This window comes from Ctenocephalides felis, unplaced genomic scaffold, assembly GCF_003426905.1.
Source record: "Ctenocephalides felis isolate EL2017-DRISC unplaced genomic scaffold, ASM342690v1 CF-g0.4_SCAFFOLD_02154, whole genome shotgun sequence".
Taxonomy (NCBI): domain Eukaryota; kingdom Metazoa; phylum Arthropoda; class Insecta; order Siphonaptera; family Pulicidae; genus Ctenocephalides; species Ctenocephalides felis.
This window is the reverse complement of record NW_020538308.1, coordinates 37,162-53,024: the sequence shown is the minus strand read 5'-3', so window position 1 is coordinate 53,024 and position 15,863 is coordinate 37,162. Positions and strand designations below refer to the sequence as shown.

Below are 15,863 nucleotides of genomic sequence, written 5' to 3'. Positions count from 1 at the left end.
CAGTTAATAACAAACATGAAACTTTACGTTTTTACATTACTCATCGCAGCCGCTGCTGCTGCACCAACAAATGGCAAGTTTGAATAATCTTTAGTCATATCCTATTTTAATCAACTAATATTTTAGTTTTATCCATTGATGTACTCTCGCTTGAGCTCTCGTCGAGTGAAGACCTATCGTTCATTATATACTGTGAAGTATTTTTTTCTAAAAAGTGATTTTATTTTTTGTTAAAGTGAAGTTTATCTACTAAGTGATATAGCAGACATTTATTATTAGTTTTTCTTTGTTTTTATTTACAATGCTCCCTTCGGAAGGGAGCAAATCTTTAATTCGCCATTGGTTCAAACCAATCAAATATTATGTGACGAATCAACAACGAATTCAGCTTTTGTTCAAAATCATTTAAACAATATTAATAGTTGCAATGCGTCAGCAATTATTGACTTAACAGTTCAATCAAATTCGTCTATGAACGCAATTCAATCAACATCGGCAATGGACTCAACTCCATCAACAACAGCTATGGACTCAACTTCATCAACAACAGCTACGGACTCGGCTGCTACATTAGACTCAAACCCTAATCCCTGGCAGGAAGTTCATCACGGCTTTAAAAGAAGACGAACGGGCAATTTAATTAATGATAATATCAAAACAACTAATAGATTTAGCGCCCTGTATACTAATGAATCATCTATGAATCAGAATGACAATTCAACTAATATTCCAATAAAAAAAGACATTCCGCCAATATTTATTTATGGTGTGAGAAACTATGCACAAATGATCGGAAGTATTAATTCTATATTAAATTCAAACCAGTTTTCGTCAAAAACAATGGCGGACAACAGTGTCAAAATTAATGTGATAGATAGCGACTGTTATAGGAATTTAATACACTATTTACGTGAAACTAGAGTAGTCTTCCATACTTATCAGATAAAATCAGAACGAGCGTACAGAGTCGTACTCAAGTATATTCATCATACTACCAATATAGCAGATATTAAATCCGAAATTGAAAAAACAGGACATAAAGTACGAAGTATAATAAATGTTATTCACCCAAAAGTAAAGAACCACTCAATATGTTTTATATTGACTTAGAGCCATCTAACAACAATTCAGCAATATTCAAGGTAAACAAAATTTTCAATCAAATTATCCATTTTGAGAATCCATTAAAGCCTTCCAAAATTATACAATGTGGAAGATGCCAAATGTATGGTCACTCAAAATCCTATTGTAACCGGCCCGTTGTTTGTCTAAGATGTGGTGGACCACATATATATCAACTCTGCACTAAAGCTAAAGAAGCTCCGGGCACGTGCTATTTTTGTGGCGGCCCCCATAACTCCAATTACTCTAAATGTGAATACTATCAAAGTCTTGTTAATAAGAACAATAAATTTAATACCGTAACTGAATTTAATTCTAACCCTAGTTCCGCTCTGCACAAGCCTGAACGCAGCTTACCTCAGGTAAACAAACCTTTATATTCTCAGCACTTGAGTTATTCACAGGCGGTTAGGCAACAACAATCTATGAATCATTACGAAGACAATAATCAAGCCAACAATACATTATCAGTTATACTAAATGAATTCAAAACTATGTGTCAGCAACTTATGCAACAGAATAGCATGATAATAAACATGCTTTCTGTATTAGTAAACAAATTCAAATAATGGGTAAATTTATTCGAGTAGCATTATGGAATGCCAATGGGCTATCTCAGCATAAGAACGAAGTAAAAGTTTTTTTAACACATAATAAAATCGATATACTATTAGTGAGCGAGACTCATTTCACCCACTATTCTAATTTTGTCATTCCTTACTACACGACGTATCAAACTCCTCATCCAAGCGGTAATCCACACGGTGGCACTGCAATTATTGTTAAATCAAACATCTCACATTTTCCGATGACAAATTTTAGTGAAATCTACATTCAAGCTACTTCAATAAAAGTGAAATTTTTTTCTTATGATCTAACAATATCTGCAGTTTACTGCCCACCAAGACATAGCATCCAAGACGAACAGTTCCAAACATTTTTTGAAACTCTTGGACCTAAATTTTTTATCGGTGGTGACTTCAATAGCAAACATCCGTATTGGGGCTCTCGACTAGTGAATCCTAAAGGCAGAGTATTAAACAATATCATCCAACAGAATAATTTTAATGTAGTTTCTACAGGTTCACCTACTTACTGGCCTAGCGATCCAGCACGTATACCAGATCTATTGGACTTTTTTATTTTTTCTGGAATTAGTGAAACATACGTTGAAGTCGGGCCTAACTATGACCTATCTTCAGACCACTCTCCAGTATTAGCTTCGATAAATTCTACCTATATATCTAAAACTAAATTTCCTGTGCTACACAACAATAGTACCAATTGGAACTTATTTCGGCATACTATAGATGGTAAAATTAGCTTAAAACATAGACTTAAATCTCCTACTGACATAGAGAAAGCTTTGGATGATCTAGTAGAAACTTTACAACACTCAGCTAAATTATCTACCCCTGATCACATTAAACTAAGAAAAGTACCCTCAACCACTTTAGAAATAAGAAGATTAATTTCTGAGAAACGCGTGGCTCGAAGAGTATGGCAACAATCACATTATCCTTCAGATAAGAGAACTTATAATAATATAAGCAATACTCTAAAACGAAAAATTAGAGAATTTAATGAAAGTAATTTTAATAACTACGTTAAAAATCTTAACAGATTCGACAATTCAGTCTGGAGGCCATGCAAGAAAAGACCGACTATTGAAAACTTACCTATCAGAATAAATTCGAGCAATAATTCATGGGCAAGAAGTGAATACGAAAAAGCCGACCTTTTTCAACTTATTTGTGCTCTGTTTTTTCACCTAACATGTCTAATCCTAATATTCCTTTGCAATTGTCTGCAGATGAATCTATAAGCACCCAGAACTGTTCTACTAAATTCTTCACTGTCAAAAGAGTCTATAGATCTATTCAGACTTTAAAAAAACAAAAAGTCTCCTGGAATTGATCAAATTTCTTCAAAAATTTTAAAAGAACTTACTAAAAAGGGATATATTCTCATAACATATATTTTTAATTCTATCATTAGGCTCAATTATTGGCCATCAGCTTTCAAAACTGCTGTTATTAAAATGGTTCCAAAAGTGGGTAAGGATTTAAAAATAGTAAGTTCTTACAGACCTATTAGTCTTTTACCAAATTTATCTAAAGTACTTGAAAGATTGATATTGGAAGACATTCTTGCAGTTAATAATATCATTCCTGCACATCAATTTGGGTTCCGCAAAGGACACTCAACAATCCAGCAGTGCCATAGATTAGTCGACACTATCAACAAAGCATACGAGTCTAAAAAATATTGCTCTGCAGCATTCCTTGACGTAAGTCAAGCCTTTGACAAGGTGTGGCACGAAGGACTTATCTATAAGATACAAAAAATATTGCCAGCATATGCTAAATTTTTGAATCTTATTTGAGCAATAGACAATTTAAAATCAGAGTAGATATGGCATTAACTCCGCCTAATATTATGAAAGCTGGTGTTCCTCAAGGCAGCGTGCTAGGTCCTTTCCTTTATGTATTGTATACCCACGATTTTCCGACTGGACTTAACTCAACAATAGCAACTTTTGCCGACGATATTGCCATCCTAGCTGTAGATAAGGATCCAATTAGAGCTTCACATAAATTGCAATCCCACCTCAATATTATTGCAGATTGGACAAATGCATGGAAAATTAAAATAAACGAATCCAAATCCCAGCACATATGCTTCACTCTGAGAAAAGATACATGCCCATCAGTATATTTTAACAATGAACTGCTACCGCAGTCTGAATCCGTGAAGTATCTTGGAATTCATCTAGATAGGCGATTGACTTGGAGAACTCATATAAAATATAAAATTCAACAAATTAGATTAAAATCCCAAGAGCTTAACTGGCTTATTGGGAAACAGTCAAAATTGTCTATAGAAAACAAAATACTTATTTATAAGACAATACTCAAACCGATCTGGACATATGGAGCCGAAATATGGGGCAGTGCTTCGAAATCTAATATTGCAATGATTCAAAGAATCCAGTCAAAAACACTTAGGACAATAACAGACGCTCCTTGGTATGTCTCAAATTATATAATTCATAACGATCTTCAAGTTCCATTTGTTCAAGAAGTTATTAATGACAGAAAAAATAATCATTTGTTAAAATTAGAGTTTCACTTGAATGATTTAGTAACATCTTTGCTCAATGTACCGCCAATGAGAAGACTCAAACGAAAATGGCCCACTGATACAACTTAGCACTTATTTGTAAATCTCTCACTGGAGAGATTCGAATACTACAATATTATTTCACATAATTATTCATGTTGTATATTTGTTTGTGTTTGTATAGATGTATATGTATATGTAATTTTTATGTAATGTATGTTTATTTGTAAAACTTAGCATAATAGCTTATAAAAATTTATAATTTTGATTGCTGATTTCTGTTAATAAATATATATAAAAAAAAAAAAAAAAAAAAAATCCATTGATTTGCTGTATGTGAAGTTTGTGAAATAATATTTGAAAATGTAATATAATAAATAAAATTAAACTAGTGGTGCAAGGCATCGTGCCTCAAAAGAAATGCTTGAACTTCCCGTACTAAAAATTAAATTGTTAAAAACCTTAAAAATATATGAAATATTGAAAAAAAAAGGATTTTTTTTGAGGATGTTGATAATTTTAAAACTTATTGTTAGTTTTTTCAATAAACCTGACATTTTTTTACATCTGAAATTTTTTGAAACATTCGAACATTTTTGATCGATCAACGCCAATCGCGCCAAAATGTTCAGAAACTTTTGAAACGCAAAGATATATAAGAATTTTCATTTTCGATTTTTTACGAATACTATAACTTACCGTACGGGAAGTTAATATAAATTAATAATTATAAAAAACATTTTTATTATTATTTGATAACTATGGATCAGAATTGGGCGATTAAATATTATTGAGTTATTGTATCTTTATATTTTATAGTGTGTTGTGATTTCTGATCATTGATAAAATCTCTCATTTATACTTTTAACTATTTCTTAGAAATCGATTGGATTGGCTTTCCCGAAGGTTTTCCTCGTGTAGTTGGTGGCCAGACTGCCAAACCTCACCAGTTTCCCTGGCAGGTTTCCCTGCAAAGGTCCGGAAAGCACTTGTGCGGCGGTTCCATCTTGAACGACAGGTGGGTCTTGACTGCCGCGCACTGCATCAGCGGAACTGAAAACTACGAGGTAAGACATTTTTTCGTCAAAAAGAAAATTTGTTTTTATTGTAATGTCGCTTTCGGTATAACATCTATTTTCCAATAGAAATGAATATTTAGTTATTTATTTTTAAGCTATTGCTAACATTATAAAATTCATTAATATTTCTATTTTATTATATTATATTTATTTATAATTTTGAAATACATAATAAAAATGTTGTAGATTTGTTCCATTACATGAATATATCCTTAAAGCTTAATAAACAGAAAATAATAAGTGATATTTATTCTGTACTATATGTGTCATCAATTAGTAGTTCCAATAATAATAATTATAATAATTATAAAGGTTATTATAATAAATTTTAAAGAAAAGTTCTTTATCCTTATACTTAACAGTAAACACAAAACCATGACAATTAAAAACACAAATAAACAAAAAATTAATAAAGTTGTGATGTTGCGTTCATATGTCATAATGAGAATATTGAATTTATTTTGATTATGTTCAATTGCCACTTTATAATAATATATTTTTTAATCATAATATTTAAATACAATGAATTGTTATCACATTGTTACATTTAAATGTTAATAATAGATTATTGACAGTACAATATTTTGTATTTAAATTAAAGATTTAGATGCTTACATTTGAAAGATATTTAGTCAATATCCGCTGCTTAAAAGTATATATCTTAATATTAAACATTCAGTGTAATAAAAATCTACAATATTAATTGAGTCGAGATAAATCCAAAAAATGTGATTGCAACAAATACGATACTGTGATATTTTAAAAATTATTATTTCTGTGATTCATTAATGTAAATGCCGATTGTAGTATTATATTATAATACTTGAAGTTTCCAATTGAAAATAAGCCTATTTCAGTACGGCGTTGTGAAATGGAAATACGGGGAAAACTCCCACACATCTTTTTCCCTGAATCGAGTTGGAGTTTAATTCAGATCACAGACCTGTCTTAGGGCAGTACTACCCATTATTATTTACTTCAATTAACTGATAATTAATTTGTGTAGGCTGTAGTCGGAAAACACGATTTGTCGAAAAGCGAATCATCTGAGCAACGTTGCGCCTACAAGAGGACCATCGTCCACTCGTCCTTCACTGGAAGGGTGGGTCCTTACGATGTCGCTTTGGTAAGTTTTCATTTTATTATTACTAATTCAGTTCTTATTCATAATGATTCGATTATCGTTCTGTAACTAATCATATATTCTGTCAATACCTTCACATACCTAATTTGCAACAGTAACAGTTCTTATCAAAGAAAGTTATTTCGTGAATTGCTTCGCTCATATAGTTACCTCCCCTGATATTACAAGAATATGCTCATGGCTTATAATGTTTATAATAATTTATAAGTAGAACTAGAACCATAGACTAGAACCTAGTTTATTAAAAAAAATAATAGAAAAATTCATTATCACTTACGTGATAATGGTTCAAATGACTTTAAATCAATGAACGTTTTTTGTTATTTTATATAATAAGTGCGTTGGTATATATATTTTTATAGTCTTTTATACCTTATTTAACTTTTCTAACAAATTAAATATGACGATATTGAAGTGATTGCAACTCTGTTATTTTATTCGTTATAATTTAATTATGCTTATTTCAAATAAATTTAAAACAATCAAGTTATGCTTCTAAATGTTTTAATAATGAAACAAATCGATGAATTTGCGAAAATTCTGTAAAAAGTAAAAATTCTGTTCCCGTACGTATTGAATAACATTTAAACACTATTATAAATCATTATAAAATTAATTTTCACTTGTATTAAGAAATTCAAATAAGAGGTAAATAGGTACATATTATTTAACTAATATTATGAGCATGGCAACGGAATATATACTATAATGTATATTATAAAATTGGATCAACATCATGAATACTTTTCAAAACTATTTTAGCAAAATATTTAGATAACTAATTTACTATTGATATTGATTGATTTTTTTTATTTTTCAATAAATCAAATGGCTTGTTGATAGGAGTTTATTTTATTCAATTCTAGATTGAATTAGCAACACCTTTCAAATTTAACGATAATGTAAAGCCAATTAGTCTTCCATCGAAAGATGAAGCACATTCTGGACAAGTGACGCTTTCTGGTTGGGGATCTACTTCAACTACCATCTTCCCCACTTACCCAAATGAACTACAGGTATTAAATTATTTTATATGTTAATAGTATTATATTCAGTTTTTTGTTTATGCTAATGAATATTTCTAATATTTCAGTATGTTGACAAACCGATAGTTCCATATACTGATTGCGAAAATGCTATGGGCGGACCAGGAGCATCTCCTTTTGATCCTTTGAACATCTGCACTGGTCCCTTGACTGGTGGCATCAGCGCTTGCTCTGGTGATTCAGGTGGTCCACTTGTCCAATACGATGGCGACAACGTAAGTTATTATTCTTCTAATAGCTTGTTAATTTCTCTCCATATTTTTCATGTAGGTTTTCATTTTCATCTTTTGTTTTGATGCTATTACATGCAAAGGCATCAAACATATTCAATCATTACTGTGATTAAAACATTGAAATTTAGTGAGGTATCCTGCACTATCTTTCTAAAACTATAGGAAGTTAGTATCAAACGTTCTTTCATGTTTGAGTATTTTATATAAGTAAAGTAAGTTTGCCAACTTTTTTTATTCTAAACTCATATTATGAACAATTTGTACACCAAAACCAATTCGATGCTTCATTCACTTTTATATCAGTTCCTGCTAAAAGACGCATAGTACTCAGAAAAAATGATCAATTTTTAATTACGCATAACAAAAGAAATAATATAAACTACATGCAGAAATTACAAGTAATTACTATTTTTTTAAAGAATAATGATATGAATATCTTGATCGGACTCAAAGGTGATAATTTTTGCTTTTCAATTCTAACTAAGATATATTCTTTTTCAAATTACTAGTAAAGCTTTATAATATATTCATAATTGTTTCATCGCACATAGTTCGTAATTATAAAAATATTACAATCCTATTCCAATTTTTTTCAACAATTTCGGGCTTATTACCTATAAATGTCTCATTCTGATTACCTCATTCATATTAGTGTTTTGCGGAAAATATGAATTATTTTCATGTTTGTCACTTCATTGCATTTCAATCGATTTTAATAACACATATTAGTGTTTCATAATCATTGAATTTTACTGACTTTGTCTTACTTAAAGGTTACCTTACTGGGTGTAGTTTCTTGGGGCTATATCCCATGCGGATCTCGCAACAGACCATCCGTTTATACAAGAGTTTCTGGTTACTTTATTGGATTGGATAAGCGAAAATATTAAATGAATTATTTCGATATAATTATATTATAAATTAGTTTAGTAATAATAATTAACAACTTAGTACAAAAATTTTCTACTGCACATAAATATATTATTCTGAAATCTAAATCCGTTTTTTCATTAATTATAAATGACAAACTTCGATGTATATAGTGAAATGATATGATGGGGTTGGTAGTAAGGTTCGGGTATGGGTTGGAGGTCCTTTTGTTGTAAGATCCACAGTCCTGGATATTGGTTACTGTAGTAGCTTCTTTATGCGGTATGGTAATAATGTCCGTCCAACCTTTCCTGATGCCTTGGGTCGAGCAGTAGGAATAATATTTGATCGACTGGTTTGATGCGAGTTCTCTTCAGATTAATGGGTCCTTTCAATAAGGTATTCGCTGGAAGAGACAAACTTCTGGTTCCAATAAAAATCCACTTATAATGTTTTACACTGTATTTATTGCTTTACTTCACAGACATAATCTCCACTTAGATTATTTAAGACTACTCTAAGACATTATGGCTAGACTTTTGGCTAAGACATCACTAGCCTAGATTCTTGACTAAGACATCACTGGTCTAGATTCTTGACTAAGACATCACTGGCTAGACTTCTGCCTAAGGCATCACTAGCTAGAGTCTCGACTAAGACATCACTGGTTAATACAAATAATTCTGACTCTATATATTATACATTGTACGTGTCAATTCTAGGAATGGCGTCTTCCGCGTTCATGTAAAGATCTTGGACTTTGATCAACATTGAACAATGAATTCATATTTTGATCAAAAGCACGTATGATCGTGTTATTACAGAACACGCCACCCCTAAAGAATATTGTTAGTCCTCTAACAATTGAAAAGAAAAAAAAAACAAAGAAATTACAATTTATTTGGGATTCCTCCCCTCTAAAACAATTTATCGTCCTCGATAAATGAAAAATAGTAATCTATGGTACAATTGATTATAGCAAAAGAGAGAAAAATTTGAAAATTTGCAAAATATGAAAAAGTAAAAGTATAAAATTCTGTAGTATGTCTGCAATATAGTAATTAGATAACAATTCTGATGATAATATGAAAAAAATTAAAATCTAATATTGTTGTAATACTTTGCTGCATATTGTGATTTTTAATAGTTCATTAAAATTATTTTGATTTAGTTTCAACAGCTTGTTTAATTTCAAAAGTAGGATTTTGATAATACAGCAAAATATTATAAACAATAATTAGTTACATTGTTCGGATATTCTTATATGCAATCTAATACCATATGAATTCGCATAGTTGCATAATTTGTGTGACTGCTTTAAAATGATTAGTAGACAAAAACAAGTTGTGACCTATTTGATTTATATACATCAATAAAACTTCTAAAAATTTAAAAATTATTTGATCCATTATCACTATCATTAATTAGTTCCGATAAAATAATAAAAACAATTTTTCTATTTGCATGAGAATATTAACAAGGTGCAAGATCTCTCTTTCTTTTCACAAATAAATTGTTTAATTTTGTATGATAATTTATTTATTTGATTCGAATTTAAAATATGATCAAAATACTCTGTCAGATTCAGTTCAATATTTTTAATAGGATGTTTAAAAATGCGCGCGCGATTATTTCTAACTGAAGCTGTATGAGAATCTTGTATCAATCTTCGAAGATTTTAAAAAAAATAGATTGCACACTTGTTGCCATTCTTATACATTACATCTAGATAGAAATGGAAGATAGTGATAATTCGTCTTGTAATCTAATAATTGTGTTTCACATACTTTTACATTAATACATTTCTGTAGGCCCTCTTGATTTTAACTTTTATTTTCAAATTTTTATTTTGAACATTCTAAATATACAATATAAAAATATTAAATTGAAATTATCATGTTTAGAATGTCAATATTAATAAAAAAATGAGTGGCCATTCAATTTCAGAATAATTGATACAAATATATTATTATATATATTTTTTCTATATTTTGTTTCCATGTGAATTATTGATACTACTCATCAAAATTACTTTTATTTTAAGTGAATTAATAATTAAGTGGTAAGAAATTAATTTTCAAAGAAATTAATTGGTTTTAATTTATCTACTTTGAACGCTCGAAATTCATAGTTATTCATAATTATTATCAATAAAAATAAACATACAACTATGAAAATATTAATATGTTAAATGAAACAAAATAAATTACGATAAAATTATTCAAAAAGCAAAATTAAAATATCAAATTAATGGAATTTTAATTGAATAAGATATGACGCCAATTAATACTTAAAAATTTTAAATAATAGTAAAATAAAGTTTTGTAGAATAAATCGAGATTCATAAAATTAACGAAGTTAATACATCATAAGCAAAAATGTATTCCATGCCTTGTTAAAATTTGAAACCGACTGTTACATGAGATTTCTTTACTCAAATTTCAAAATAGAAATATGATAAAGCTTGTTATGCTATTAACGCAAATAATCGAAATTACATTTAGTATGAGCAATTATAAAAAATTCAATTAGGAAAAATATTATTATCGTTAATTTACGCAATAGAAAATGAATTTACTCAATCACTTACTAATTTTCAAAATGAAATTTATTATTCTTGTTCAATATAACGCCAATAAATTGAATTGAATTTGAAATCATTTCGTATCAATAATTCAAACATGGACTTTTTCTATTTTCCTATTTTTTTTTTTTCTAATTCTTTTCTATGGGGATAGTTACATTGCTATTATTGACATTAATTTAAATTTATCCCCTTCATTTCTGTAACATTCTGTGTTGTGGGCAGTTGATTAAACTTATTATTGAAATTTGCATTTTCAAGTTCAATTATTTTCACACCAAACTTCAAAGTTCATTTAATGTAATATTCAAGATTAAAATTTCATTCTTATGTAATATTTTTAAAATTATTTCTAAATTCAGCATTTAAATTAAATTCAACATTTGGAAATTGATAAAATCAACGAGCGTGTTTTGGTCCAAAAATGAAAATAACGAAATAAATTTATTGAAAGATTTTATTGACTCGTTCCCGCGGATTCATGAGTCTTATAAGTCATCAAAATTACGTCAAATATATTTAAGATCTCGCGGTTTTCACTAACCTTACGAGTCTCCATTCGGGTTTTTCCTACCCTGATTAATTATTTATTTGTCAGATACCTATTGTTTCTTTTGAACAATTTAATATTAGGCTATCTGAAATGAAGGATTGGCACTATCGCCTGAAAAGTGGCACAATGGCTACACTAAATCCTTTAGGCATTTCGCCTTTATACTGGCATTTAAAGCCACATTAAAAATCGCGACGTTATAAAAGATCAACAGATGTAAATTTACTCTTGATAGGATACTCAAAGTCATTAACTAGAGTCACTAACTTTTCAATATTACTTTCTGAGTCTTCTACATTATTACTTGATGACTTTGTAACTAATCTTTACAATTATTTTACTTTGAAATATTTCTGTTATGAAATTCGGACCTGGCAATGCTCGTAATTGTTTTTGTTAAAAATGCTTAGTTAACAATATTTACTTGAACTTAACCTTGATGGTTACGTGAAGTCAACAAAATAATAGTGGTGTGTGAACAATAATCGAACTGCCCGTTGTTACAAAAAATGTTACCCAAGTACAACCAAAATCCTAATACTTAAAAAAAATTCAAATTGACAAAATATTAGTATTTATATTCTAATTGACAAATAAAATCTTAAAAAAAAAATTGACGACTATGATGTTCTGGTCTGGATATGTTGAAGGATTGGTTTTTCTTACTTGGGGAGTGAGCCTTAGTCAAGAAGTCTGCGTCGATCTGCCTGCGTAGTTCTGTCTGCGTAGTTTATCTCGGTAATGCTGCCACCTTTGGTGCCTTTAGTTCCTCGTGCTAGTCCTGGTCTTGCTGCTTGCTGGATACTCCGTTTTAGTTTAATTACTCTGCAGCCTCTGGTTGCGAAGAAAACCGGATCCAGATTTCACCAAGCACAATTCACAAAACTAACACTTCACTACAAGGAAATCCCACCGCTGCCACCATGAAATGATATGATGGGGTTGGTAGTAAGGTTCGGGTATGGGTTGGAGGTCCTTTTGTTGTAAGATCCACAGTCCTGGATATTGGTTACTGTAGTAGCTTCTTTATGCGGTATGGTAATAATGTCCGTCCAACCTTTCCTGATGCCTTGGGTCGAGCAGTAGGAATAATATTTGATCGACTGGTTTGATGCGAGTTCTCTTCAGATTAATGGGTCCTTTCATTAAGGTATTCGCTGGAAGAGACAAACTTCTGGTTCCAATAAAAATCCACTTATAATGTTTTACACTGTATTTATTGCTTTACTTCACAGACATAATCTCCACTTAGATTATTTAAGACTACTCTAAGACATTATGGCTAGACTTTTGGCTAAGACATCACTAGCCTAGATTCTTGACTAAGACATCACTGGTCTAGATTCTTGACTAAGACCTCACTGGCTAGACTTCTGCCTAAGGCATCACTAGCTAGAGTCTCGACTAAGACATCACTGGTTAATGCAAATAATTCTGACTCTATATATTATACATTGTACGTGTCAATTCTAGGAATGGCGTCTTCCGCGTTCATGTAAAGATCTTGGACTTTGATCAACATTGAACAATGAATTCATATTTTGATCAAAAGCACGTATGATCGTGTTATTACAGAACAATAGTTTTAATTACCAAAAATGACAGAAAATGAAGGTTATAAGCGTATATAGTTTCAAAAGATAATTATTATATTCTAATAATATTGATACAGATTAGAACAGTAATTTTCAAAGTGGTTCTTATGGATTCCCAGGGGTCCATGTCAAGATTCAGGTGTCTATGCTAGTGGATACACAATACACCACGTTAATATCTATTTACTTGTATTATTCTATCATTAATAAATAGTCATATGCAATATTTATAAATAGAACTGAAAACTAAATAGTAATATTGTATAAAAAAATGTGTAAGTTGTAGCATAAGTAGGCATTCGATTTGTGGTCGGAATATGGTGGAACTTGTAAAGACCCAATATCAATGCTGACTATTGAAAGACTTGGCAATATTCGTTTTCGATTTTCAAGGCTAAACATAATGAAATATTTCAATATACTAAAGATAACTAGTGGTGCATGGCATTGAGGCAAATTGCTTCAATGCCATGCACCGCCATGAAATATTCGAGGTGTTTGAATGTTTTCAAATAGATTATTATAAATACAATAACATTCAGTATTCGTATTTTGTCGACAAAATACAAGGGCTTATAAATTAAACGACAACGTTATATATATATATATATATATATATATATATATATATATATATATATATATATATTTACATGAAAAGCAAATAAACAAAATCTAATGAAGCAGAAAATTAGAATGAAGGATCTTATCTTATATTTCTAAGTATCATATTAAATGAATTGCAAAGTTAAAATTATTTATTTCATGTATAAAAGAAAGATTTAAAATCTTAGCTGAAATTTAAATAAAAATCTGAATCGTTTTCGATATTCAAAAAAATTTTTTTTTTTAATTTTGGAATAAAAAAATTATTTGCTAATGGCTTCTTTACACTCTCATCACAAGCAAAATGTTTTCTGAATCATGCAAATCAGATGCTTTGTTCTCTCAAAAATTGCCATATTGAACTTTTAACTCCGTATCACGGAAAAAGCTGGACCTGTTTTTGTCAAAATTCTTTTCCAAAAGCAAATTAGCCTATTTTCCCATTCATAGGAATCGAAAGTTTATGCGCCCGAAATCGTCGAAAAATTTTACTTGCAAAAAACACACATTCCCACACATACATACCGCACACATACATTTTTTCTAAGGTTTGCCAAAATTTCCAGAACCCTATGAAAAGGAAAGAAATGCAAAAAATTCATTTTTAATTTTCGGACGATTACTATAACTCTATAAGAAGTTAAAAAATGATTTAATAGTTGATCTAACAAAAAATGTAGACTGGACATCATTAGCCTAGAGATGTGTGATTAAACTTTACAAAATTGTTGCTAAATGTTGATAATTAAACATTCACTTTTTGCTTACTTTATTTCTTATCTTTTTAAATTCCATTAATGTATACAAGTAACATGTATATTTACTTTAATTAATAAGTCATGAGCTTTAGTATAGTTAAAAAATTATAAAAAAGATATTGGTTAAAGAGTGAGTCCAATCCAAATCCTTTAATACAAAATAGGGTATCTTTGATACAAAAAAGTTTGGAATTTTGGGATTAGAATTATATAAATAGATATGATTCTGTTTAATAACAACTAATATTTCACTTTAATAATTGATACTCAAAATGAAGTTGTGAAGCTCACGATTAAAAAAGGATGATGATTACGACGAAGCAACTGTTTTTTTTTCAATTTTAGTAATTGTTCATTGTTCAATTGTAAAAGATAAAAAACGGGTTGCTGACTATTATACGCAAAGATAGGTCTAGCCGTATCGGAGATACGGATCTGATGTGCAAAAAATCGTAGTTTCTTTTATTTAAAAGATTCAAAAATTGCTTGTGTTGACGAAAAGATTGTTTTTGATGAAAGCAGTTTTTATTTCAATTATTTTTTTTTTTAATTTCAAAAAAAATTTTTTTTTTTAATATCGAAGACAATTTGGATTTAGTTTTAGTTAAAGCTAAAATTCTAAAACTTACTCATATACTTGCAATAAATAATTTTAGCTTCGCAAATTCACTTTATGTAATTCCTAGAAATATAAAACAAGACTCTTTATTCTAATTCCCCTTTATTAAGTTCTGTTTATTTACTTTTCATGTTCGTAAACTTATTAAATGTCATCATTCAGTTTATATGCGCTTATATTTTGTCTATAAAATACAAATAATAATTAAGGCATGATGCCACTGGTTATTATATGCAAAACAAAGAATCGCGTTATAGGGTACAGCCAGTATTCTATAATGTATCTTAATTAACTCTATAATTCCGCTTAATTATATATGAGCAATTATTATTAATTATTAATTAAATATTATTAACTTGTGTAATGTTGGCATATGTGGAGTTAATATATTAAACACAGTTATGCAGAATTGGTGAAACCAAAAATACTTTTAATAATATAAATTGAAAAACTTGATATTCTGCTATTCAATTTTATTTAAATACTAATTTATGAATAACATTAATTTATAACAAAAGCCGTAGAGCATTG

The 15,863-nt window shown here is 29.6% G+C and overlaps 1 protein-coding gene across 1 annotated transcript; it reads left to right on the top strand.

Moving 5' to 3' along the window:
* LOC113380452 (trypsin-like) lies at positions 1-8,637 on the top strand. The gene is made up of 6 exons (XM_026619691.1): positions 1-73; positions 5,125-5,312; positions 6,331-6,450; positions 7,335-7,484; positions 7,562-7,729; positions 8,521-8,637. The coding sequence occupies exons 1-6, from the start codon at positions 16-18 to the stop codon at positions 8,635-8,637; spliced, it is 801 nt and encodes a 266-aa protein (XP_026475476.1). The 5' UTR covers positions 1-15.
* Positions 8,638-15,863: the final 7,226 nt, after the last annotated feature.